The following is a 25,097-nucleotide window of genomic DNA, read 5'->3' as shown; positions in this document are numbered from 1 at the left end:
TCTTGATCTCAAGGTTGTGAGTTCAAGCCCCATGTTGGGGCTTGTAAAGATTTAAGTAAAGATTTTACTTAAAATCTTAAAAAAAAAATTAGCTTCTCTTTCTTTCACCAGCCCTACTGCCATTGCCTATGTTCAGAGCTAATCATTTTTCTCCAGGACTATTGTAATAGCTAGTTTTCCTTCTACTAGATTATTTACTCATCCTTTTTTTCCTCTCTCTTTTTTTAATGGCTTTATTAAGGTATGTAATGAACTGCGTGCATTTAAGATGTATCATTTGATGAGTTTCAGCCTGCATACACCCTGAAAACCACCATCACAGTTAAGAAAATGTAGACATCTCCATCACCCCTAAGTTTCCTCATGCCCTTTGGTGATTCCTCTCCTCCACCCCTCCTGCTCCCTTCCCCCTCCCTCCCATTGCCATTTCCAGGCAACTGTTCATCTGTTTTCTGTCAGTTTAGATTAGTTTGAATTTTCTAAAATCTTACATAAATAGAATCATACAGTATACACTGTTTCTTGTCTGCTTTCATTCAGTATGATTATTCTGAGATCTAGTATTCATCCCTTTTTATTTTTTATTTATTTAAAATGTTTTTTATTTATTTATTCATGAGAGATGCAGAGAGAGAGAGGCAGGAACACAGGCAGAGGGAGAAGCAGGCTCCTCCCAGGTAGCCCGATGCAGGACTCGATCCCAGGCCCTGGGATTACACCCTGAGCCGAAGGCAGACGCCTAATCGTCCACCCAGTTGTCCCAATTCGTCCTTTTTATTTTTATTTTTATTTTTATTTTTATTTATTTATGATAGTCACACAGAGAGAGAGAGAGAGAGGCAGAGACACAGGCAGAGGGAGAAGCAGGCTCCATGCACCGGGAGCCCGATGTGGGATTCGATCCTGGGTCTCCAGGATCGCGCCCTGGGCCAAAGGCAGGCGCCAAACCGCTGTGCCACCCAGGGATCCTGCAATTCGTCCTTTTTTATAGTTGAGTAGTAATCTATGGTATCACAATTTATCTTTTCACCTGTTGGTGAACATTTGGGTTGTCATCAGTTTTTGGTCATTACAAATAAAGCTCCTGTGAACAGTTTCTGTACAAATCTTTGTATGAACAAGTGCTTTCATTTTCCTTGGATGAATATGTCAAAGTAGAATGGCTGGATCATATGGTAGATGTGTATTTATCTTTTTAAGAAACCAATGGTCTCTTCCAAAGTGGTTTTACCATTTTACATTCCCATCAGCAGAATGTAAGGGTTCTAGCTGCTATGTATTCTTGCCAACACAACACGTATGTGTGGTCTTTTTCACTTCAAGTTATCCTCATAGGTATGTAGTGATAGTGATACATCATCAGTTTTAATTTGCATTTCTCTAATGTCTGATGATGTTGAATATCTTTTTTTGTTGTTGTTGAATATCTTTTTATGTGCTTATTTGCATCATGTTTTTGTGTGCATGAAGCCTCTTTTTCAAAAACTTTTGAGATGGTTGTAGATTCACACTCTTTAACATTATATCGGATTTTTTTTTTTTTTAAGATTTAAAAATTTCTGTAAAGGAATCTCTACACCCGACATGAGGCTTGAACTTACAACCTAGAGATCAAGTGTTGCATGCTCCACCTACTGAGCCAGCTGGGGCCCCTGGAATGCTTGTTTTTGTATTATTGAGGGCTCTTTTTTTTTTTTTTTAAGATTTTATTCATTTGTTTGAGAGAATGAGACAGAGATAGCAAGAGAGAGCAGAAGCAGGAAGGAAAAGGAGAAGCAGGCCCCCCCGCTGAGCAGGGAGCCCAACGTGGGGCTTGATCCCCAGACCCCGGGAGCATGACCTGAGCTGAAGGCAGTTGCTTAACTGACTGAGACACTCAGGCACCCCATGTATTACTGAATTTTGAGAGTTCTTTATATTCCAAATGTGAGACTTTTATTAGATAAGCAATATGCAAATATTTCTTCCTAGTCTGTGGCTTACTTTTAAAATTCTCTTAACAGTGTCTTGTGATGTGCCCGAAATTGAGGTTTAGTTTAATATCTTAAAGTAACCTGATATTTTGTCATTTGAGTTTACTTTAAAAAAAATTTTAATATAGAATGTTTATTCTTTGGAATGTGAACTTTCACTGTTTTGTATTTGTATTTTGTATTTGAACTGCACCTGAATTCCTTCTGATTCTGTTGTTTTTTGTTTTTCACTGTTCTCTGTCTTAGACGAGGAGTTGTATTTTGTATTTGAACTGCACCTGAATTCCTTCTGATTCTGTTGTTTTTTGTTTTTCACTGTTCTCTGTCTTAGACGAGGAGTTGTATTTGGTCTCTGGAGTGCCTGTGCTTCAGTGGGCAATATTTTGGGAGCATGCCTAGCTTCTTCTGTTCTGCAATACGGTTATGAGGTAGGTATGTCCTTCTAGTTCTTTCTTGAGTATATATAATATGTTTTGTCTTTGGAAGCAATACTGTGGCTATCTAAAACTATGTAGGGCTGTGTTTGGTCGGACAAGGCTTATGTTAAAAAAGGACAAACGTTTGATAAATTCAAACACAGAAGTTATTCATGGGAAAAATGCCCAAGTCTGAAGACAGTATAATCAATCGGGAAAAAAGTATCTGTAACTCATGTTACAGATCAAGAGCTAATCTCCCTCATATATAAAGAGTACACGCAAATTAATAAGAAGACCAACAATATATAGAAAGAAAGGTAAGGGATTTGAATGTGTAGTTCATGAAAAAGGAATAGATATGGCTTTGAAATATATGAAGTATATTCCACTTCATTTGTAACTTACCTATTCATTTAGTAAATATGTATCACAGTTCTCTAAGTGCCCCTAGGCAGTAGAGAATAGAGCACTGGCCAAAAAAGAAAAATCTCTGCTCTTATGGAGCTTAGGTGTTAGTTGGTGGACAAATGTGAGTTAAAACTACACTGTAAAAAAAAAAAAATAAATAAAAAATAAAACTACACTGTAAAAAATAAAGAAAAAGACAAGAAAGAAACTGTGCTGTATACTTACATTGGTAAGAATCTATAAATTTTGATAGCATTTTGTGTTTATAAGGATGTGAACAAACAAGCACTGACCCCTCTTGGAGTCACTCTGAAACTATCAAAATTACACCTGCTCTGTCCCAGCTGTTCCACCCACAGGACTTAATCCCAACAGATGAATATACTTCCACATGTACAAAGTGATGTATCTATGTGGTTATTTCAACATTGTTTGTAAGAGCAAAAAATTGATAACAAATGTGAACCAAAAGGGAGATACAGTATGACACATGTGTGAGGAAGGTGGCACAACTTTGAAGTGGAATTTGGAAGCTCTCAGGGTCCTGATAGGGAAAGTTCTCAATGGTTTTTAGGTGAAGAAAGCCAGGGTGTGGAACAGTGTGTACTGAATGATGCCATTTCTGTAGGGAGTAAGAATCAGAGTATAGATTTGTATTGGCCTGTATGTTTCTAAAACAGTCTCTTGGGGAGTAGAAATCAAATAACAACAATGGTTATATGCTGGTAAAATGGGATGAGAGAAGAAGTAGGACGAGAAAAAGGATGAGACAAGTAGGAGGGAGAGCTTTTACTACCCATCAACTTTTTGTTGCTTGGATCATATGAAAGTGTTATTCTAAAACCTAAATAGGGAAGTCGCTCTTTTAAAACGTAGATAAATCTTTAAATAGTTTACCAAGTGTTTGGTCTCAGAAGAATTTTGGTTGAGTAAGGCTCAATGGGAAGGAAATCCTTTCTCTGTTCTTGGTCACCTTTATTCTAGGCTTCCTGGCTTCTCATCTGAATTGTGCCAATTGGCTCAGATGGAAATTTTGGTTCAGCCCGCATGCTGATTTGATTTCTGGAAACACTCATTTTGTCACTGTCTTTCCCAGAAATGTAGACCACCTGTCCACATCAGGCTCCATTCTCTACTAAAAATAATTCAGCTAATGTTGTCTGGCTTTTGAGGTTCTTTCATCTTGATCTCTCATTTTTCCTAGCAGTTTTATTTCCTGCTGCCCCTTAGCAGAGGCCCTCCACTTTGACCATGCAGGAGGCTTTCTCTCTCATTCCCACCCTGTCCCTTTGCTTAGGTCATGCTGGGATTGACCACCAGTTGCCTTTTCAGCTCTTCCTTAAGACATGGTATTGCTCTGCTGACATCATTGCTATTTCTTTCTATATGTGTTTCTTTTTTTTTTTTTTTTTCTATATGTGTTTCTTAATTAGGACTGGGTCTTCTCCTTTATTCGCCTGCTTGGTGCCTTGTACTATTGTTTGGTGTATTATTTAATCTTCTTCACTGGATAGAATATTTTTGAGGGCAGATAGATACTGTCTCTCTCTCTCTCTCTTTTTAAAGATTTTATTTATTTATTCATGAGAGACAGAGGGAGAGAGAGAGAGGCAGAGACACAGGCAGAGGGGGAAGCAGGCTCCATTCAGGGAGCCCGACGTGGGACTTGATCCCAGGTCTCCAGGATCATGCCCTGGACTGACGGCGGAGCTAAACCGCTGAGCCACCTGGGCTGCCCAGATACTGTCTCTTGTGGGAGGATCTGTGGTGCAGAGAATGAGGCTTTGGGAGCCAGTCGTGATTTCACAACTGTAGTGGTATACCATTCAGTGTCCCTGAGACTTGACCTGTCCTCTCTGAGCCTTGTGGGGAAAATGCGTGGAAAAGACAAGTGAAACTCAAGTTCTGAGCCTGGCATGGACTAAGCACTCATGCTCATTCCTTCTTAGTCCCCTCCCTTCCCCACATGTGCTTCTAGTCAATGTGCTCTAACCAATATCGCGGACGTGTAAGAAGCTCCTCTCTCCTCTCTCCTCCAGTATGCCTTTCTGGTGACAGCGGCTGTGCAGTTTGCTGGTGGGATCATCATCTTCTTTGGGCTCCTGGTGTCACCAGAAGAAATCGGTGAGGAAAAGCTATCCTTTCTATTCAACACGTCTTACTGTTATGGGCGAAGAGAAACCTGAGGCCAGCACAACCAATCTCTTGTTCCTTAGGAGAACTGTGAGCTCCTTTCAGTGAGTTGAAGGAGTGGTATTGCTGCTTATGGCCCATAGACCCTGTGGTTGTCTAACCAGACATGGCTGCAAATGTTTGAGGGCAGTGTTTCACCTTTATAGATTCAGGAAAAACTCTTCATTTGCAAATGAGTTTTGCAATTGAGACACTGACTGGAAATTAGCATGATATTTTTCTCATTTCACTTGTTTGAACAGATTTCTTTCCCTTCATAAAAGTAATTTAGTTTGATACTTATCTGTGGTTACATACAGAATATGTACAAGCAAAGCCACAGAAGCAGATATATGTACAATTCTGTCTTCTGAGTGTTATCAAAAAGATGTGTCAGTTCAATAGTACATCATTAACATTTTTTAAAATGTAAGAGAGATAGTGTAATGTCATTGAAAATGCATTGCTTTGGGGGCGCCTGGGTGGCTCAGTCAGTTAAACGTCTGCCTTTGGCTCAGGTCATGATCTTGGGGTTCTGGGATCGGGCCCCACATCAAATTCTCTGCTTGGTGAGGAGTCTGCTTCTCTCTCTCTCCCCCTGTTCTCTTGCTCTCTCAAAGAAAAGAGTAAAATCTTAAAAACAAACAAACCCCAAAACAATATTGCTTTGAAGCCAGATGAAATAGAATTAGAGTCCTGGCTCTATGGCTTATTAGCTGTGTGACTGTAATCAACCTTGATTGACCTTGGCCTTGAACCTTCAATGCTTCTGTAAAATGAGACAAAAATAATCATGAGCCCATGAGTAATGATACATGCAAAGCACCTTGCACAATGCCAGGCATCTAGATGGCACTTAATAAATTGTGGCTATTACTGTTTTAGGTCTCCCAGGCATTGAGGCAGAAGAAAATTTTGAAGAGGACTCACACAGGCCATTGATTAATGATGCTGAAAATGAAGATGAATATGAGCCTAATTATTCCATCCAGGAAGGCAGTACTATTACCCAAGTCAAGGCAATAAGCTTTTATCAGGCCTGTTGTCTTCCTGGAGTTATACCGGTAAGGACGGTTCAGATCTCCTTACCACCACTAGTGAGAAGTTATAGCCTAGGTATTAGCACTGCCTGTGATAAAGCATCTTGAAGTATTTAGCTTCTCTTTGATACTTTATTTTAGGAATATATTCCCCTCAGCTTGTGTCTAGGGTGGCATGACTTGAAATTTTTTCTGCATTCTGATGTAGGGGTTGGTGTACTTTTTCTGCAAAGAGCCAGAGAGTAAATGTGTTCAGCTTTTTGGGGTGGGGTCGGGTAGGGGGGCGGTGGTACAGTCTCTACTACGACTACTCACGTCTGTAGAACACAAGAAACCCTGGATGATATGGAATAAATGGGTGTGGACAGGTTTGGCTGGCGAGCCCTGGTTTGCTGACCCTGACCCTGCATTCAAGTAAGAAGGCAAAATTGATATTTTTAAATATGTTCTTTTTTGGCCTGTTGAAGTATTGTAGAATTATATGTGACCAAGAGGGGTTTTGAAGGATTCATTTAAGTCTGCCTTATTTGCCTGTATTCTTAGCATTCTAGGAAAAAAAATGATTTGCCCTTTTATTAAAAAAGTATAGAACACAGTACTCCACAGTATTTCTTGGTAATGCATTCCAGTGTTTCCAAAACCTTTACAGTCAGGAGAACTTTCTAACATCTGAACTAAATCCCTTCTGCTGCAGTTTTTCTGTCTTGATGTTTCGGGCGCTCTAGCACGGGAGTGGAAGTTAAGAGGCCTAGGTTATGTGTCCAGCTTACCCACTAACTCTCTGTGAGGCCTGGGGTAAGTCACTCAGCCTATCCTTGTGTCTCAGTCCCCTTTCCCATAGAGCAGAAAGTCAACCATTCTACCTCGGGGTCTGTAACATTGGGTTACTGTATTGTGAACAAGCACCTGGTTTTGTTTTGTCGTCTAATGGTGCCTTACTAGTGTAGCCCCTTAGCAAGATTCAGAGTCTGAAGCTTGCAGTACTGCGTACTCATTAGTTCCCTTCTGCCCATGCCCCCAAGCTGAGAGCACCGATATTTGCAAACACATAGTGAAGCGTGAATTACAACAAATGTGTAAGTCTCCACAGTTCTGTAACCCAAAGATGACGTATTAGACAAGAGATATTCAAGTTCCTTGAGGCCTGTTCTTATCCTAAAGATTGGTATTTTTTAAGTAGTTGTTAAAATACTCTGCTGGTAATAGTTTACTTTCTGGGACAGACCTTACGTCTCTTGTGACTAAATATGAAACTCTTGCTCCTCCTCTGTATTTCACAAGCAATTGTTTCCTGACACGGGCAGGGATGCAGAGGAAATCGAGTTAACTTAATCCCTTTGTCTTTGTAGCAGGCTGTCTGGACAGAATGCCCTCATGATTGGGATTTGGCTCTCTAGGGGGTGGCTGTTGCCCTGCCAGGGAAGCTGTTTTAAAACAAGTGATACCTAGGGAATAACTGGCCGCTCCAGGGAAAAGAATATACTAGCCAGACACCCTTTGAAGTCAGCCTCTCTGTTCCTCCCCCTTTTTCCTTTGATGCTAAATGTCAGGATTTCCTGGTAATAATGTGTTGAATATAAGAGTCTTAGCCCCACTGCCATCCTAAGACAGCTGCAACTTTTATTCCTCAGAGTAGAGCCACAAGGCCCAGGATGGTCATGTTCTTTCATTCCTGACTCACCAAAGATACTTTGTGCTTTTCCACTGGATGTTGGAATACAAGGCTTTTAGAAACCGTAATGTGAAAGCAGTTTTAACGTTGATGCTTTCCTTAGACCTTGAAACTATAGTTTCGTCACATTGCTAACCACTGTTCATAACATTAACTCTGCAGCAAGTAGAAGAACCAAAAGTGTTGGGCTGCTTGGAATAAAAGCTGTGATGTTGTTTACTGGAGTTCTCTGCTTACAGTTAATGATAGTGGTATGGATACCTTTTGTCTTCATCTAAAGAAAGGAACACGAGTATATGCCCTGCCTTTGAGGTTCAAAACACTGGTTTGCTTCTACCAGGGAACTGACAGGAGAAGAAACTGAGGACAATTAAGAAATACTCCTATGTATTTTTATTCTAGAGGCCTGCTGTGCATGCCTTTCTGAAAGCTAATGGGGTTAAAGAGAAGAGGGAGACAAGGTAGAGTCAGGCAAATGGGAATTTAGAGAAATGTGTACTTTTAAAATCAGGTACTGTTCTTCCCAAACTCCTGTGTATGGTTTTGCTTCTTAATTACATTAAGAACTGTGGTCCTGCTGTGCTGTCTGTTCCTTATTGATAGTTGCATGTTTTTCTTGTAGTACTCACTGGCCTATGCCTGCTTGAAGTTAGTAAATTACTCCTTCTTCTTCTGGTTACCCTTTTATCTGAGTAACAACTTTGGATGGAAGGAGGCTGAAGCTGACAAGCTGTCCATTTGGTACGATGTTGGAGGAATTATAGGTAATGCCAGATGCATCTCTTTCTATAATGAGAGTTTGTCACTAGTAATATTTTATTGGGTTATGAAATATGACAGCATGAAAAGTTTTATTACTTAGTCCACAGCCATTTTCCCTAACTGTCCTACCAGTAAACAGCTAAACTCTTAAAAAAGAAAAAAGGATCCATAGAAAAGAAGAGCCAGCCCACGGCAGCCCTGCGATTTATAGGGCTCTTTTTTTCTCGGTTCTTTGTTTATGCATCAGTTCTTTTGTGTTGGGAAGCACAGGGATGTTTCCCTCTGCAATCTCTTTAGATGTAACCCTTCAGCACACTCTCAGTGATATCATAGGTTTAAAGCTAATGTGTGCCAGAGATCCAAGCTAGAATGTGAACTTTATCGACTTCCCACCACCCATAGTCAAAGAAAGGAAAATATTAGCTTAGTGTATAGATTTTATCAGATCATAGGGTAGGAATAATCGTGGGGATTAATTTCTGTATTTTGCAACTGCTTCATTGTGCACAGCTGTGCACAGATTTTACTAGTAACTTTTTGCTGTGGCTGGAAGTATAAACAAGTATGCAAGAAATTTTATTTTATTTATTCATTTATTTTTATAAGGGTTTTTTTTATTCATGAGAGACACAGAAAGAGAGAGAGAAAGAGAGAGAGAGGCAGGCAGAGACGTAGGCAGAGAGAGAAGCTGGCTCCACACAGCCTGATGTGGGACTTGATCCTGGAACTCCAGGATCACGCCCTAGGCCAAAGGCAGGCGCTCAATTGGTGAGCCACCTAGGCATCCCACACAAGAAATTTTAAAATAAGACAGTTGTACAGAATGCATTTTACTGGGTATTACTTATATGGCTGCGGCAAAATTGTAACATCCTTTGTGTAATGTTTGGATTTAGAATTGTGGTAAGGCTAAGCTGTCCCGAGAACAAGAGAGCAGTGCATCCTCAGGTGATATGCTGTTACTGTACTTAACTTGTCTGCCCTTATTCTTAGATACAGAGCCAAAGGTGAGGCTGCCACCTTTAGATCTGATCATGCTTCTGGGACCTGTTGTGCGATGAGGATGTACCAGATGTCCCATAGCCCCTATTGCTTGAAATGGGGCTGCACCTACATGTGACCTTGTTGCTTAAAGGATTCACATTACCTTTTTCTAAAAATCCTGACCTGTTCATTATCACCAAACCATAATTGCTACATTTAATTTCAGTGAACATTTATTGGCTGCCACTAATAGCCCACGAAGCATGGTCTTTAATGAATCATCTTTTAAAATAAAAAGCAGAGGGGCATCTGGGTGGCTCAGTTGGTTAGGCATCTGCCTCTTAATTTTGGCTCAGGTCATGATCTCAGGGTCATGAGATCAAGCTGTGTCAGGCTGTATGCTGAGCGTGCAGCCTGCTTAAGATTCTCTCTCTCCTTCTCCCTCTAGCCACACACATGCACACATTCTCTCTCTCTCTAAGAAAAAACATTTTTTTAAAAAAAGATTTTATTTATTTATTCATGAGAGACACAGAGAGAGAGAGAGTGGCAGAGCCACAGGCAGAGGGAGAAGCAGGCTCCATGCAGGGAGCCTAATGTGGGACTTGATCCCGGAACTCCAGGATCATGCCCTGAGCCAAAGGCAGACGTTCAACCACTGAGCCACCCAGGCGTCCCTAAGAAAAAACAAAACAAAAAAATAATAATAAAAGAAAAAGAAAAATCAGGAAAAGCCTTTACTACTGGCTTGAGAAGGGAGAACAGCCAGGGATAGTTGGTGGTTTTGATGATTTTATTTCCTTTTTCCTTATTTTGCTGTCTGATTCATGGTGTCCTGCTCCTATCAGCCATCTTGGCAATTGATGGGTAATCTCCCTTAAAGGAAGCTGTGGGGGAAGCTTTTTTGGGAGAGTCAGCCCTCATTTTGGGTAGACCAGTGTCAGGATCCTGCTAGCAGGGGGACGGTGCATGGGGAACAACAAGCTTTGGATAACTGAGCTAAATCATAAAAGGTTTTGGTTGTGATGCACTCTTAATGCTTGCAGGTGGGACTTTGCAAGGTTTCATCTCTGACGTATTACAGAAGAGAGCACCCGTTTTAGCCCTCAGTCTACTTCTGGCCATTGGGTCCCTCGTTGGATATAGCCGTGAGTATTCCCTGGCAATTAAATTATTTTTCTGATCTCTCGGGACTAAGGCATTTGCCACGAGTCAGCGATCAACCCTGGGGAGATGCTTGAGACCAGCTACAAAGGCTGATACAAGGCCTTTGTATAGTCCTGTAAACGCCTGGATAAAAAGTACCCTCATGTAGTTTTATTTGTGTTGGGGAGGCAACTGGCATCTCTTGTGCTTTGTTGGTTTGTTTAAAAGCTTGCTTGGGAGTGTATATGCTTTGTTTGCGGGTAGGCTCCAGAGGGCCAGCATTAGAGCCAATAAAACAATAAAAGGGAAACGGTTTCAAAAGAGGAAAGATGGTAATTAGTAGGTTTGCACTATGTCCCCCAAGATGCTGCTGAGATGGGAGTAGAGTTTTTCTTTAGCTTCTAGGAGTCTCATTAGCTCGAGCACCAGCAAGAGGCAGACATTACAAATAAAAGTTGAAGTAGGCGGTGAAAGAGTTGTATCCCTTTGTTGTCTCTGGGAGTGATCCGTGAGGTCACTGAGATCCCGATCTTTGCGTGCCTTTCAGTGGGGGCCCATGTAATCTGCTTTCAAAGTCAGCATGCTGTTTCTGCGTCTTTCCTCATAGGTTCTCCAAACGATAAATCCATTAATGCACTTCTGATGGCAGTTACAGGTATGTCGTGTGGCTCCGTTTCACTGTACTGTTACTGTTCCTCTGTAAATAAAAAGGAAGAAAGGGAGACCGTTTGCTCCCTCAGTTTGAATGATACTAAAACCTTCATTACAGAGAACTCTGCCTGCTTCAGATTCAGATTCTGTTTCTCTGCTATGATGTGACCTCCTAAGTCCTAGTGTTATAGAAGCCGTCCCCTCTGACAGAGATTTTCTAAAATGTTTGATTGCTGCCCCGGCTTCCCTTATTACTTCTGGAAGTGACTTAGGAAGATGCCCCATTGGAAACCAATTCACCAGCTTTCAAAAAGGTGTTCCTCTTATGTTGGAATTGGTCAGTATTTTCCCACTTGAGCACCAGATGAAACAGTTGAGTGTAATTAGGGACCATGGTATAGAAAGATTATTTTTAAACCTTAGATCATACTCCAGAGAGTGAGAGCTGCTCATGATACGTGAGGCACATGGAAGTCATTCCAAGCATGTGAACAGATTCACGTGGGCCAACTCAGTCCTTGGAGCCTCATGGAGAGCAGAGGCTGATAGAACCATCTGCACTGTTTAGGGAGCCTTTTCTCTTTTCTCTTTTTGTTCAATATGTGTGCTTGTTTTTGGACAAATACTCAGTTGATACAACTCTGTCATAGTAAAAGTTGACCAGCGAATATAATTAGTTATTAATGAATATAGACTTTACAGGATGAGAAAGGTTGTCTATTCACTGTATTTTCTGTATCTTTGGTTTTTATAAAGTATACCAAAATATCGTGTAATCCAAGTAGGGCTTTCAGAAAAGTGGATGCTAACTAGTTTGAAGAGGACGTTATCTGGGAGAGTTTTCATTTTTACTGTTTTTTTTTTTCCTCCCCCTTTTACTGTTTCCCTCCAACATACTGATTAAAATGTTGGGATAAGAGTTTGTCTTGTCCAGGGGATTTCTAGTGGGGTGATGAATAGGGTTTTAATGAGAACCTGTTTTGTTTACGACTTCAGGGTTTTTTATCGGTGGACCTTCTAATATGATTAGTTCTGCTATTTCTGCGGACCTGGGTCGCCAAGAGCTAATCCAAGGGAGCAGTGAGGCTTTGGCAACTGTCACAGGAATTGTTGATGGAACTGGAAGCATTGGAGCTGCGGTGGGCCAGGTGAGGGAACAAGAGAGGGGTTGAAAATTGAGCGGTGAGTAGTCTCTCATTGGTGAAGAGTTTGCACCTGCCCACTGAGCCACAGTAGGTGGCACTCTTGTGCCATATAGTGTACTTTTCTGTAAGCCTTGGGTTTCTGATCTTCTCTGAGGTCAGCTAATGTGACCTAATATGGAAGGTCCCTCTACATTTTTTAGTTTCTTCCTCCCACTTTTATTTCCAGATTCTTCCTGTCTGGAGAAAAGCTGACACTCCCTCAGTCACAGTTTGCTACTCCCTTCTTCTCAGCCTGAACTTGGCACTCCGAGGAGCCACGAGACACGTGCTTCTCGTTATTCCCCACCTGGCATGCACACCCTACCTCCTCTCTTGTACCAGACACACACGTTCTTCACATGGATCCCTACAGATACTGCCATGGACTCTGCAGCTGCTCTGAGTCACTTTCTCTGCTTCTAATGAATGTCTCAAAGGGAGGTTCATAAATGTCTGTGTCAGAATCATCTGGGTTATTTATTAAAGTATAGAACACCAAGCTTACTGCAGGCTTGCTGAATTAGACCTGGAGATCTATGTTTCAACAAGCCTTCCTGATTATTCTTATGCACTGTAAGCTAGAGATGGTCTAGGCTGAGATTGGCCTATAATAAGTAGTCAGAACCACTCAAAGACTTAAATTTAGCCTTCTCTTCCTTGGGACAGTCGTGAGTCATGCCTCTCCTAGGATATACCTTTCCAGGTCATTGAGTGCTAATTTTGTAAAAATAAGGATCAGAGAATCATCTACATAGATAAAATAATTGAAATTTTGGAAGTCAATGAAATGTTTAATGGGCAAAGAAAATATAGGCAAAACCTTGGGGGATGCTTAGTGGTCAAAGATGTAGGAAGTCAGGAGAGTGCCGTGGAGGCGAGGAGAGGTGTTAGTGAGATCAGAGGTATAGAGGGGCCAGAGAAGGAGAATGGAAGAAAAAAGTCTCTTAGTTTTGACATTTAGGTTATTACCGGCCTTGACTATCGCTTTTGCTTGCTCTGTGGGGGTAGATCACCAATGTGTGATTGCTGATGGCTAATGAGAGAGCAATTATTGAGGAAAATAAGCCATCTTAATGCTTATCACTACCCAGCCATACATTATATCCTTATTCGTTGGTATCTGACTCTCCCACTATGATATAAGTATGACGAAGACAGCATTTTGTTTTGTGTTCTACGGTAGCCTCAGTATGTAGAATGGTGCCTGGCACACAGTAGGCATTCCCACATCTGTTGAATGGCTGTAGAATGAATGATTGATATGACTGATGTGCTTAGCATATATGATTATGAGACTGAAGATGGAAAAAAAAAACTAGCAAAAGTAGGAGAAATGTGCTTTTACTTGATTGTGTGCTGCAGTAGGAGCCAAAAGTGCTATTGGCTACTAGTTCAGAGGTCTTTAAGTAAGGGGTGAAGGATGATTGTATTGGACATCCTTTTCTGATACCACTGTATTTTTGGTTATTGTTTCTCCCTGATATTTTCTTCATTAATCAAATGGGTGGGTTATAATGAGCATTTCAGGGAGTTTATTTGTATTTAGAATGTCTCACCTGCCAGTATTCAGATCCCTAACTGTGAACATGGGTCAGCATTAGGCTCACTTTGGTGATTGGGGAAACGACATCTGGAGGAAATCATTGTTAGCTTCATTCATTCCTCTTCCATATTGGTTTTTGAATAATTTCCCATTGTGTGGAGGTTCTAAACTCTATGACTTAATATTAGAAACTTAATGAGCCTTGTCCCAGTTCTCCTAACTTAACCTGAACAGCTTCCCCACCTGCCTTGACTTCACAAGAAAAATGTTTGTTTCTCTCTGGGTTTCCATAGCAGTTGATGCCTACCTCTAACAGAGTGAATGTCATGGTACATCACATTTACTAATCTGTCTGTGCCAGAGTCTGCATTTCTTTGAGAACAGAAACTGTTTCCTTCACCTCTGTGGTCCCAATGCTTAGTATGTTTTTGACACATAGTAGGGGCTCAGAAAGATTAAATTGTGGTATCTATCCAAGAAAAATGAGAACAGATATCTACATAAACACTTGAACACATACATGTTCATAGCTGGATTACTCATAACAGCTAAAAAGTAGAAAAACCCCAAATGTCCGTTGACTGAGGAATGGGTAAACAGAATGTGGTGTATTCATATGATGGAGTAGTATTTGGCGGTTGAAGAGGGTATCTGACACTTAAAAGTTATATAAATGCACCTAAAAATTAGGAGGCTAAGTGAAAGAAGCCAGTTACAAAAGACCACATACTAAACAAATAAATAAAAAAACCCCACATACTTAATGATTTCATTCATACGGGATATCCCAAATGGGCAAATCTATAGGGAAAGAAAATAGATTAGTGGTTGCCTGGGGTCAGGTGGGTCTGTGGGGTGACTTCTGAAGGTACAGATTTCCTTTGGGGGAAGGGTGATAGAAATGGTCTACAGTTAGATTATGGTAATAGTTGCACAATTCTGTAGATATACTAAAAACCATTGAGTTGTATACTTTAAATGGGTGAAGCTTATGTTATGAAAATTATGTGTCAATGAAACTTTTTAAAAGAAAGATAAAGTGGCAGAAAGACTTGGGAGCACCACTGTGAGCCCCCCTTTTCTTTTTAAAAGATTTTATTTATTTACTCTTGAGAGACACAGAGAAAGAGAGAGAGAGGCAGAGACACAGGTAGAGGGAGAAGCAGGCTCCATGCAGGGAGTCTGATGTGGGACTGGATCCAGGAACCCCAGGATCATGCCCTGGGCCAAAGGCAGGTGCCAAACTGCTGACCCACCCAGGGATTCCCCTTCTGTGAGCCCTTTAATGGGTGACTAGACCTCTGCTTTTTTGCTTTCCATATGTAATCTAGGCTAAATCACTCGTTTTGCTTTAATTATTTTCCACTTATAAATTTTACTGGTAGTATGTGGTGGAAGAACACAGGTAAAACTTTCACATCTGTGGTCAGTTGATTTTTGACAAGAGTGCCAAGACCATTCAATGAGGAAGGAAATGGTGCCGGGGAAGCTGGATATACACACACGCACAAGGATGAAGGTGGACCTTGCCTTACAGTGTAGACAAAAATTAACACAAAATGGATCAATACCTAACTTTAAGAATTAAAACCGTAAAAACTCTTAGATGAAATCATAGGGACAAATCCTCATGACAAATATGTACAAATGGCCAATAAACACATGTAAAGATTCTCAGCATCCTTAGTTATTAGGGAAATGCAAATCAAAACTCAGTGAGACACCACACCTATTAGGACAGCTAACAGGGCAGCCCTGGTGGCTCAGCGGTTTAGCACCGCCTTCAGCCTGGGGTGTGATCCTGGAGACCCGGGATCGGGTCCCACATCAGGCTCCCTGCATGGAGCCTGTGTCTCTGCCTCTCTCTCTGTATCTCTCATGAATAAATAAATAAAAATCTTAAAAAGAAAAAGTCTGTTTAAAAAAAAAAGAACTGAAATAGGACTCATACATGTGTATACCAATGTTCATGGCAGCATCGTTCATAATAGTCAAAAGGTTGAACCCAACCAAATGTTCATCCACTAATAACCGAACAAATGAAAGGTGGTATGTCCATAGCATGGAATATTATTCAGCCATACAAAGAGAGGACATTCCAACATGTGCTGCAACCTCAAAGACAGTACACTGAGCAAAATATGCCAGACACAAAAGGACAAATAGTGTGTGATTCCACTGAACATGAAATCTCTAGGACAGGCAAATTCTTAGAGATGGAAAGTAGATCAGAGGATACCAGAGGCTGGGAAGAGAGGATGGTGGGGAGTTATTGCTTAATGGGTACAGATTTTGTTTTTAGGGTGATGAAAAATTTTGGGAATAGATAGTGGTGATGGTGGTACAACACTGAATGTACATAATGCCTCTGAATTGTACACTTAAAAATGGCTAAAATGACCAATTTTATGTTACATATATTTTGTCATAATAGGAAAAGAAAATGGGTTAAATGCTATTAGATTCTTTTGGGTGATTGAAGTAAAGAATTTGCCATAAAATGTTAAAGCCATATAGAAATCCTCTGAGTAGGGCAGCCCGGGTGGCTCAGTGGTTTAGCACCGCCTTCAGTCCAAGGTGTGATCCAGGAGACCCGGAGTCGAGTCCCACGTTGGGCTCCCTGCGTGGAGCCTGCTTCTTCCTCTGCCTGTGTCTCTGCCTCTCTCCATCTCTCTCTCTGTGTATCTCATGAATAAATAAATAAAATCTTTATTTTATTTATTTAAAAAAAGAAAAAAAAAGAAATCCTCTGAGTAAATAACACAATTGATAAGTGAGTGACAGGGGCGCATGGGTGACTTAGTCAGGTAAGCAGCTGCCTTCACCTCAGGTCATGATCCTGGGGTCATGAGATCGAGCCCTGTGTTGGGCTCTCTGCTCAGTGGGAAGTCTGCTTCTCCCTCTTCGTCTGTGCCTCCCCCTCTGCTTTGTTTCTTGCTTTCTCTCTCTCAAATAAATGGATGAAATCTTAAAAAAAAAAAAAGAAAAATGAGCAACATACTTAAAAAACCAACTATTTTTAAAAACATCAAAGCCTCAATTATAGTACCTTTCATTGGAAGAAAGAATAATTGAACAGAAGTGGCTTGAGGATGTTCATCTTCCTCTTTTATTAGCAAAGTGAATTAAGATAAACCTTTTAGCCCTGTCATCTGTTCTGCAGTTTTTGTGCTTGGACTCTGCCAGCTTATAAGCCACCCAGGTGCCCCTTACAAGGCCATGGGCGCCTAGGTGGCTCAGTTGGTTAAGTGTCGCCTTCGACTCAGGTCATGATCCCAGGGTTTGAGCCCCATATCGGACTCCTTGCTCAGCCAGGAATCTGCTTCTCCCTCTCCCTCTGCCCCAACCTTCTACTTGTGTTCTCTCTCTCTCTAAGTAAATGAATAACATTTTTTTTTTCTTTTAAAGATGAAGGCCAGGGGATCTCTGGGTGGCTCAACAGTTTAGAGCCTGCCTTTGGCCCAGGGCGTGATCCTGGAGAACCGGGATCGAGTCTCATGTTGGGCTCCCTGCATGGAGCCTGCTTCTCCCTCTGCCTTTGTCTCTGCCTCTCTCTCTCTGTCTCTTGTGAATAAATTTTAAAAAAATCTTGGGGATCCCTGGGTGGCTGAGCGGTTTAGCGCCTGCCTTTGGCCCAGGGCCTGATCCTGGAGTCCTGGGATCGAGTCCCACGTCGGGCTCCTGGCATGGAGCCTGCTTCTCCCTCTGCCTGTGTCTCTGCTTCTCTCTCTCTCTCTCTCTCTCTCTGTCTATCATGAATAAATAAATCTTAAAAAAAAAAATAAAAAAAAATAAAAAAAATCTTTAAAAATAAATAAATAAATAAAGATGAGGGCCAGGTATCTTTAAGTAGGAACATGCACATGAAAGCTTTGTAAACCAAAAGACAATCTACGAATCTTAACTCCCTTCTCATTTTCTGGAAGAGCTGTGTTTAATCTACCTTTCAGCTACTTCATTTGATTAATTTATAAAGGATTATATTGTAATTTCTTTTTCTCCCTTGTAGTACTTAGTGTCTTTGATCCAGGACAATCTGGGATGGATATGGGTGTTCTACTTTTTCATTCTCATGGTAAGTGAATGTGTCCCTTTTAACTAGTGGTTTCTCTTACTAATTTAGTTCAAAGCATTGACTTAAGTCACTTAAAGCAGCAGAATTGCTGATTGCTTTTAGTCACCCTTTTGTGAAAAGTAACATTTTATGAGTCTCAAAGATAACATTCTTTTTTTAAGGTGGGAATGGGTCTTTAGTGTGCCCTTGACCTGAGCCTAATGGGTATTGTCATTTATAATTCCAGAAAAGGTGGTGAGAGACTTATCGAAAGTATCGGTGTACTCTTCCGGGGTACTCTCTACCTGCTAAATATAATTTGGGAATTCTGAAGGAAATTACAGTGTACACCAAGCGACATCACACTCAAAAAGAAGCATTACTATAATTAACACTGGTGTGTAGGTTCTAAAATGATGAGAGTCTCTTGAGAAAATATTTGTCATGCCTTAAACATTCTTGGCTGGAATTGTACTTTCTGGGAAAAAGCCAATTGAGAACAAGGTGTTATACTTTAAAAATGTTCTCTGTTGAATAAGTATGTGACCTACCCTCCTCTTACATTATTGGTGAGATGGTGCTCAAGACAGGTCTCCCTGAGAGAGCCTGGTGACAGCTTCATCCACAAGGGGATCCATTTAGTATCCATCCCATCCCTATTTCATACTCCTCCAGCCTTGTCCAAGGAACCCAAGGATAGTTCAGCTCCCAAATTGCTTGGAGCTGCCTTAAGGTTATCACAAAGGATGCTTCTTCTGCCTAACTGCCCGCTAGCTTCTAAAGACTGGGCCATATTTCTTTGTTCCACATCTGACATCTGTGCTAAACAGAGGGAAATGTCTCCTGAGGAACCTGCTCTGTGATCATACAAGAAGTTGTACCAGAAAGAAAACTGGATCTCTGTTATAAGAAGCACTGTTTTTAAGATGAGCTCCAGAGGTGCCTGGCTGGCTCAGTCAGTAGAGCATGCAACTCTTGATCCTAGGGTCATGAGTTTGAGCCCCACACTGGGTGCAGAGATTACTTAAATAAATAAAAAATACATATAGCAAGCTCCAGTACTATTTTTTTTTATTTCTCTACCTATGGCAAATTATTTAATTTTGCGTACCTTAGTTCTTTTTTTCAGGAGACTGTTAAAAAAATATTAACTTTGATTTTCAAAATCATTTTCCAATTCATTAAAAATCAAGTTATATTGGGGCAGCCTGGGTGGCTCAGCAGTGTAGCGCCGCCTTCAGCCCAGGGTGTGATCCTGGAGACCCGGGATCAAGTCCCACGTCGGGCTCCCTGCATGGAGCCTACTTCTCGCTCTGCCTGTGTCTCTGCCTCTCTCTCTCTCTCTGTGTCTCGAATGAATGAATGAATGAATGAATGAATGAATAAATAAATAAATAAATAAAATCTTTAAAAAAAAGATCAAGTTATCTTTGTACGAAGTCAAAATGAATCCAATTGTCCACATTCATTATTACGTTCAAAACATGGTGCTCTAACAGTTAATTAAATTGTCAATGCATATTTAATGCTTTTTTTCTCTTCACAGACAAGTTGTACAATTTTGTTTATCTCGCCATTAATAGTGAGGGAAACCTGCTATCTTATGCAAAGACGACAAGCTCATGTATTGAGTGAGTGAGTGTTGCCCACAGAAGTAAAGAACAATGGGAGACACATCAGGACCATTATTTTTTTAAATTCACCCTATTTGGGGGTTGTCTTAAGAGCTCCAACAAAACCTCAGATTGTCAAGTCTCTTTCAACAGTGTCAGCCACTTGAGATATTGACCAGTGGTGAAGGCCAGGCTGTTTCTCTGCACTACATGAGTTATTGTGGACGATTTTCACTGTTTCATAAATGTACTGATTGGCCCATGAATCTGCCAGCCTCTTTATTTGGCCTGTTGAAATTTATCCTTTTAACCTGAAATACTGTCTTGGACTTGGACCTTAATTCTCCAGCCTGGAAAGTTGAGTGGCCACGAGACAGTTGCACATGGTTTGCATCAATGACGGGCTCCACGAATAGGAAGGAAGCATTGGATTTTGCTTTGATAATGAGTTTGCAAAGAACAGTCGCTCATCTTTGAAGCATCAAATCCTGGTAGTGTGCTCAAGCTGGATCAAGTGTAAGCCTGCCTTGGACAAAGACTCTCTTTGTTAACTGTGGTGGGAAAATCACACTACATGGTGACTGGCTCAGTCACTCTATCTGATCTAAAGTTATTCGCCTCCAGAAGCAGAAATACCTTCAAATTATTGTCACCTCATTCTCTTCTGTCTTCATTCAAAACTCAACTCCTGGAAGTACGCAGTCTTCGTTTCAAGAGCCATAAGGTACATCAGCAGTTATCATGAACATTCCAAGGTGTAGCTCACGACTGAAGTACTCAACTCCAGATTTGCTCTTTGGGGACATTAGGATCCACTAGGACGCTAATCTGCTTAGCCCTGTTTTCAGAGAGTTGATCTTTCTCACAACCAGGTTCCTTGAGTTACCTCAGCAGAAGACTAGAATTAGAGACAGAGGACAGACCTCTTGTCCTAGTATAAGGCATTAAGTATATGACCTTGAATCACAGGAATGGGTTACTAGGGCCTGGGGACTAGGTATCTATCCGTTAGCAGTTTGTAGCACGTATGTCTTCAAGGCTGTGAATTCTGTACTAATTATCAATATTTTTAGGTCATTCTGTATATGTATTTTAAATTATGGACATGAACTTGGGGGAAAATGTGCAATTTGGAGGGCTGCTTGATTTGTGTTGGGTTAGGGAATATTTTTCTTTTTTTTTGGGAATATTTTTCAACTTCTTGCTTTATACTCTAAAATGTGGTGTGTTTATGAACTTGTTCATGTTATTTAATCAAGGAGATTTCCAATCGTTAATTCCTCATTACTGACAAAAAAGGGAAAATATGAAACACAGGAAGGGAAAATAAACTGACTTTTATAGTAAATACTTGTCCATCTGGTTATTTAAATATATACTCTGACTTCCTCCTTCTAGAATATGATTCATGCCTTATAATTTCCTGCTGTTGACCATTTACTGACCCGCTGGTGCTGCCAGATTGTATAACTAGCTTCTCCCTGATAGCCCCTTCTCTGTTATGTTCTGTGAACACCTTCCCTGCCCCTTTGTGTGAGATTGTGCTAAGTTTGGATGAGCTGCCTGGTTGTAATTTAGGAATCGTCTAGAGAGACAAATGCCATTTTTTATTATTTAACCTCCTTCTGACATTTGGCTGAGAGTTTCCTCTCTATGGTAGCATCTTTGTATCCTGACAGCAACATTGTTTTCTTACCCTGTTTATTCTTTTATTTGTATTTTATTTTATTTTTTGGCCTGTTTGAACTTAGCTGGGCGAGTGTCCCCCTGACCTCTTTGTAGCCCTCAAGCTGTATCTAAAACGAAATTCTAAACAGGTAAGTGCTCAGCCCTGACTGAAAGGATTTATTGCATGGATGGATATATTTCCTTATTGTTCTGGTTCTGCCAATCTACATAGGAATCAGCTTTAAAGAACTTGTGACTTGACTTTCTTATTAATTTCTTATCTCTTGAAGAAGAGGCCATCAAAGAAGCTAATTTGGAGATGACAGCTTCTCTGACAGCTACATCTTACGTGCTCATTAGGGTGAAGAAAATCACCCTGGCCTGCCCTTTCTGGTCATACTGTGTTTTCTTCTCTGTCTTCTGTGTAGTTTCAAAGGAAGAAAATCCCCTCCCTGCGCCTGCCTATTCTGTTCCTTCCTTCTTCCTGGAAGCCCAGAGTCCCATAGTAAATGTTCACCCGAGAAATGCCTGAGGGCCTTCTGTGCACTTTGTGAAGTTGATGGAGGATGCAGAATGCTCTCCTGCATTTCCTCCCTCCCTTCTTTAAAACCTCCAGAAGTCTTCCCTGCCTCCCCCATAAGTAACTGATAAAGCCTTTTCTTACCCTACTAGTTCTGCTGACCCCCCAAGCTATTTTTCTTTTCACAGCCAAGCCCTTTGAGTTAATGGATGGCATCTGCTGCCTTTCTGGCTGTCCTAGCTTCCTCCTCAGTGAGGTAACGAACTGCGTATCTGCTTGCCTGGGACAGGCCTGGTTTATTCCTGTTATTCTGACATAATTATCAGTAGCACGTCCCTTCTGTACAAGTGCCCAGTTTGGACACCTTATCCTTGCCCTCTGACCTCTTATTTCATCACCTTACAGAAACTGTACATCTGAAGACCCTTAAATTTGGAGATTTTTTTTTTTTTTTTTTGTCACTCCTTATCTTTATTTCCTTTCTGGTACTTGACACTGGTAACCACTCCATTTTCCCCAGGACTTTTTCTCCTGGCTTCTATAGCTTTTTATTTTTAAATATTTTTAAAATTCATTTATTCATGAGACAGAGACACAGGCAGAAGGAGCAGCAGGCTCCCCATGGGGAGCTCGATGTGGGACTCAATCCCAGGAGCTGGGATCATGCCCTGAGCCGAAGGCAGACACTTAACCACTGAGCCACCCAGGCGTCCCTTCTATAGCATTTTAATTTATTGACTCTCCTGACCTCCTATCCCCTTTACTGAGTTCTCTTTTCTGTTCACTTTCTGGTAGTTTCTTTTCTATAGTAAGTTGTCAGCAACTTTCCCTGATGAGCTGTTCTCATCTACCAAGAGCTCTGGTAAATAGTGAATAAGAAACCACTAAAGAGAGGTATGGTAGCAGTTTGTTAAATACACGCTGGTGTATAGTTAAGAACAATTCTCAAGGGAAATGGACTCAGGTTCTGTAACCTCAACCCCCTGTCCCATCCCCACACATACCGCTCTGCCAATTGCCTACATGAATGGTTTTCAAGGTTTCTTTTTTTTTTTAATTTTTTATTTATTTATGATAGTCACAGAGAGAGAGAGAGAGAGAGACAGAGACATAGGCAGAGGGAGAAGCAGGCTCCATGCACCGGGAGCCCGACGTGTGATTCGATCCCGGGTCTCCAGGATCGCGCCCTGGGCCAAAGGCAGGCGCTAAACTGCTGCGCCACCCAGAGATCCCGTTTTCAAGGTTTCTAAGTCATAAACCCTTTTGAAAATCTGAAAGTCATTTACTGTCTCCCTAGATCAAAATGCACATATGAACGAACATTGAAAATGTCTTACAGGATGTTCATGGGCCAAAACTTGAAGCCTTCCTCGGACCACAAAGTTAGAAACCTTGGTATAGAGAATCAAGTGTCACCTGGCGTGAGGTTTTCCAGTCTGATTTTGAGCTGTTTATCTACTGATTGCCCCTCTAGGCAAACCTTCTACAAAAATCAATTGGGTTGGCTTATCACTTGCTACAAATGGCAATGTGTTTTCATATCTTCTTTTTTTTTTTGAGGAAGCACCTGTTTTTAAATTTTCTTAAAGTTAAAAAAAAAAGCCCACCATGATTAACATATGCATGACCTGGGATGCCTAGGTGGCTCAGCAGTTGAGTGTCTACCTTCGGCTCAGGGCATGATCATGGGGTCCTGGGATTGAGTTCCACATTGGGCTCCCCATGGGGAGCCTGCTTCTCCTTCTGCCTATGTCTGTGCCTCTCTCTCTGTGTCTTTCATAAATAAATAAAATCTTTTTTAATAAATAAATATTTTAATATAATTTTTTAATATTTAATAAATATTTTAAATAAATATTTTAAAAAAGATTTTATTTATTCATGAGAAATGCAGAGAGTGAGGGAGAGAGAGAGAGGCAGAGACACAGGCAGAAGAAGCAGGCTCCTCGCAGGGAGCCCAGTGTGGGACTCGATCCCAGGATCCCAGGATCACGCCCTGAACAGAAGGCAGAGGCTCAACCGCTGAGCCAGCCAGGCGTCCCAAATAAATAAAATCTTAAAAAAAAATACAAATGACATAACATTTACCATCTTAACCATTTTAAGTGTATAGTTCGGTAGTGTTAGGAGTATTCCCGTTGTTGTACATACCTTCTTATCTGCAATACTTCTTTCTAACTCTCAGCATTGTGAATCTTAAGTTTCCTCCAATGCTTGGCTAGCACTGACTAGTCCAAGAAACCTTTCTCAGCCAGCCTGATGAACATCCACTGTCTCGCCTTCCTTGGTTAGGAATAGCAATTATTACTTGGTGCTTAGCTGTTTCTGTCTTAGCTATTTTTATATCTAACTCCCCAAGGAGACTGTTGCTCTTTTTCTTCAGTTTCCTGTGTAGTTGGTGCTGAGTAAATGTTGATCATATTGGAAAAGGTGGAAGGAGAACGACAGAGTGGAGGGCAGGCAAACTGGGGTGTGGGCCCCCAACCTTGCAAATGGCCCTTTCCCTTGCTTTATATACAGTACCGCCTCCTGCAGTAAGTGGGCATGTTATGAGGCTGGCTGGTGGAAAGCACATTATCCCTTCCTCAGGCTCCTTGGGAGACCCATCAGCTCTCCCAGAGGCTCAGCAGCAGTGAACAGTGAGTTTGCTGCTCCAGCACAGATCCCATGCTGTTCAAGCTGCTGCCTCTGTTCTTGCTGCGTGATTTTACCTGGACTGTCCTCCTTCTGCCACTGTCCCAGTGCTGTTCATCCCTCTTAGCCCCTGGTGTCCTGCCCCTGAGAAACTCTTCCTGATGACCCCACTCCTAATGCTTTTTCTCTTCTTTAAACTTCCAGAGCCGTAATTTGTAGACCACACTGTCTGCTCCAGGCTGATTGATTTTACTGCTCTATTTTGTTCTCTGGTTGTTTCTGGTTGTCATTTCCTCAATTGTGAGCATCAAAGAGTCAGCTCCATGTCCAAGGATGTACCCGCCGATGAATCAAGACAGCCGATTTACCTTCCTGTGTGGCCTCTTGCACTTTTAGATTCAGAGTCATCTTCCTTTTGCTTTTCCTTAGATGCCCTGAACGTTTCTGGTGACCAGATTTGTTTCAGCATCTATCTGAATAAATCAGATTAAATAGGAGGTAATATTTATATATGTGAACATAGATAAGATAGATGATACAGATCACTGAAATGGTTAAATGCATGCATTATAGGTTATTAAAGGTAACAATGTTATATGTGAATATATTTACATATATTATACATATATGTATACATTATATGTAACATACATA

General features: G+C 41.1%; 1 protein-coding gene across 4 annotated transcripts in view; it reads left to right on the top strand.

The window, feature by feature from the left end:
* Window positions 1-20,969, top strand: part of SLC37A3 (solute carrier family 37 member 3) — a 51,167-nt gene extending 30,198 nt beyond the window's left edge. For 3 of the 4 annotated variants that reach the window (XM_072777424.1, XM_072777425.1, XM_072777427.1), the window contains 9 exons: window positions 2,305-2,401; window positions 4,840-4,924; window positions 5,858-6,036; window positions 8,307-8,448; window positions 10,477-10,578; window positions 11,184-11,231; window positions 12,224-12,375; window positions 17,964-18,029; window positions 19,555-20,969. In XM_072777424.1, the coding sequence (XP_072633525.1) occupies window positions 2,305-2,401; window positions 4,840-4,924; window positions 5,858-6,036; window positions 8,307-8,448; window positions 10,477-10,578; window positions 11,184-11,231; window positions 12,224-12,375; window positions 17,964-18,029; window positions 19,555-19,647 (964 nt within the window). In that variant the 3' untranslated portion in view covers window positions 19,648-20,969. Of the gene's footprint in view, window positions 1-2,304; window positions 2,402-4,839; window positions 4,925-5,857; window positions 6,037-8,306; window positions 8,449-10,476; window positions 10,579-11,183; window positions 11,232-12,223; window positions 12,376-17,963; window positions 18,030-18,255; window positions 19,523-19,554 lie in introns of those variants that run through there. The other variant, XM_072777426.1, reaches the window with a different exon arrangement.
* Window positions 20,970-25,097: the final 4,128 nt, after the last annotated feature.

The sequence above is a fragment of the Canis lupus genome, chromosome 15 (genome assembly GCF_048164855.1).
Source record: "Canis lupus baileyi chromosome 15, mCanLup2.hap1, whole genome shotgun sequence".
Classification (NCBI taxonomy): Eukaryota; Metazoa; Chordata; class Mammalia; order Carnivora; family Canidae; genus Canis; species Canis lupus.
Note: the sequence above shows the minus strand (reverse complement) of the source record. Positions and strands in the feature narration are given on the sequence as shown.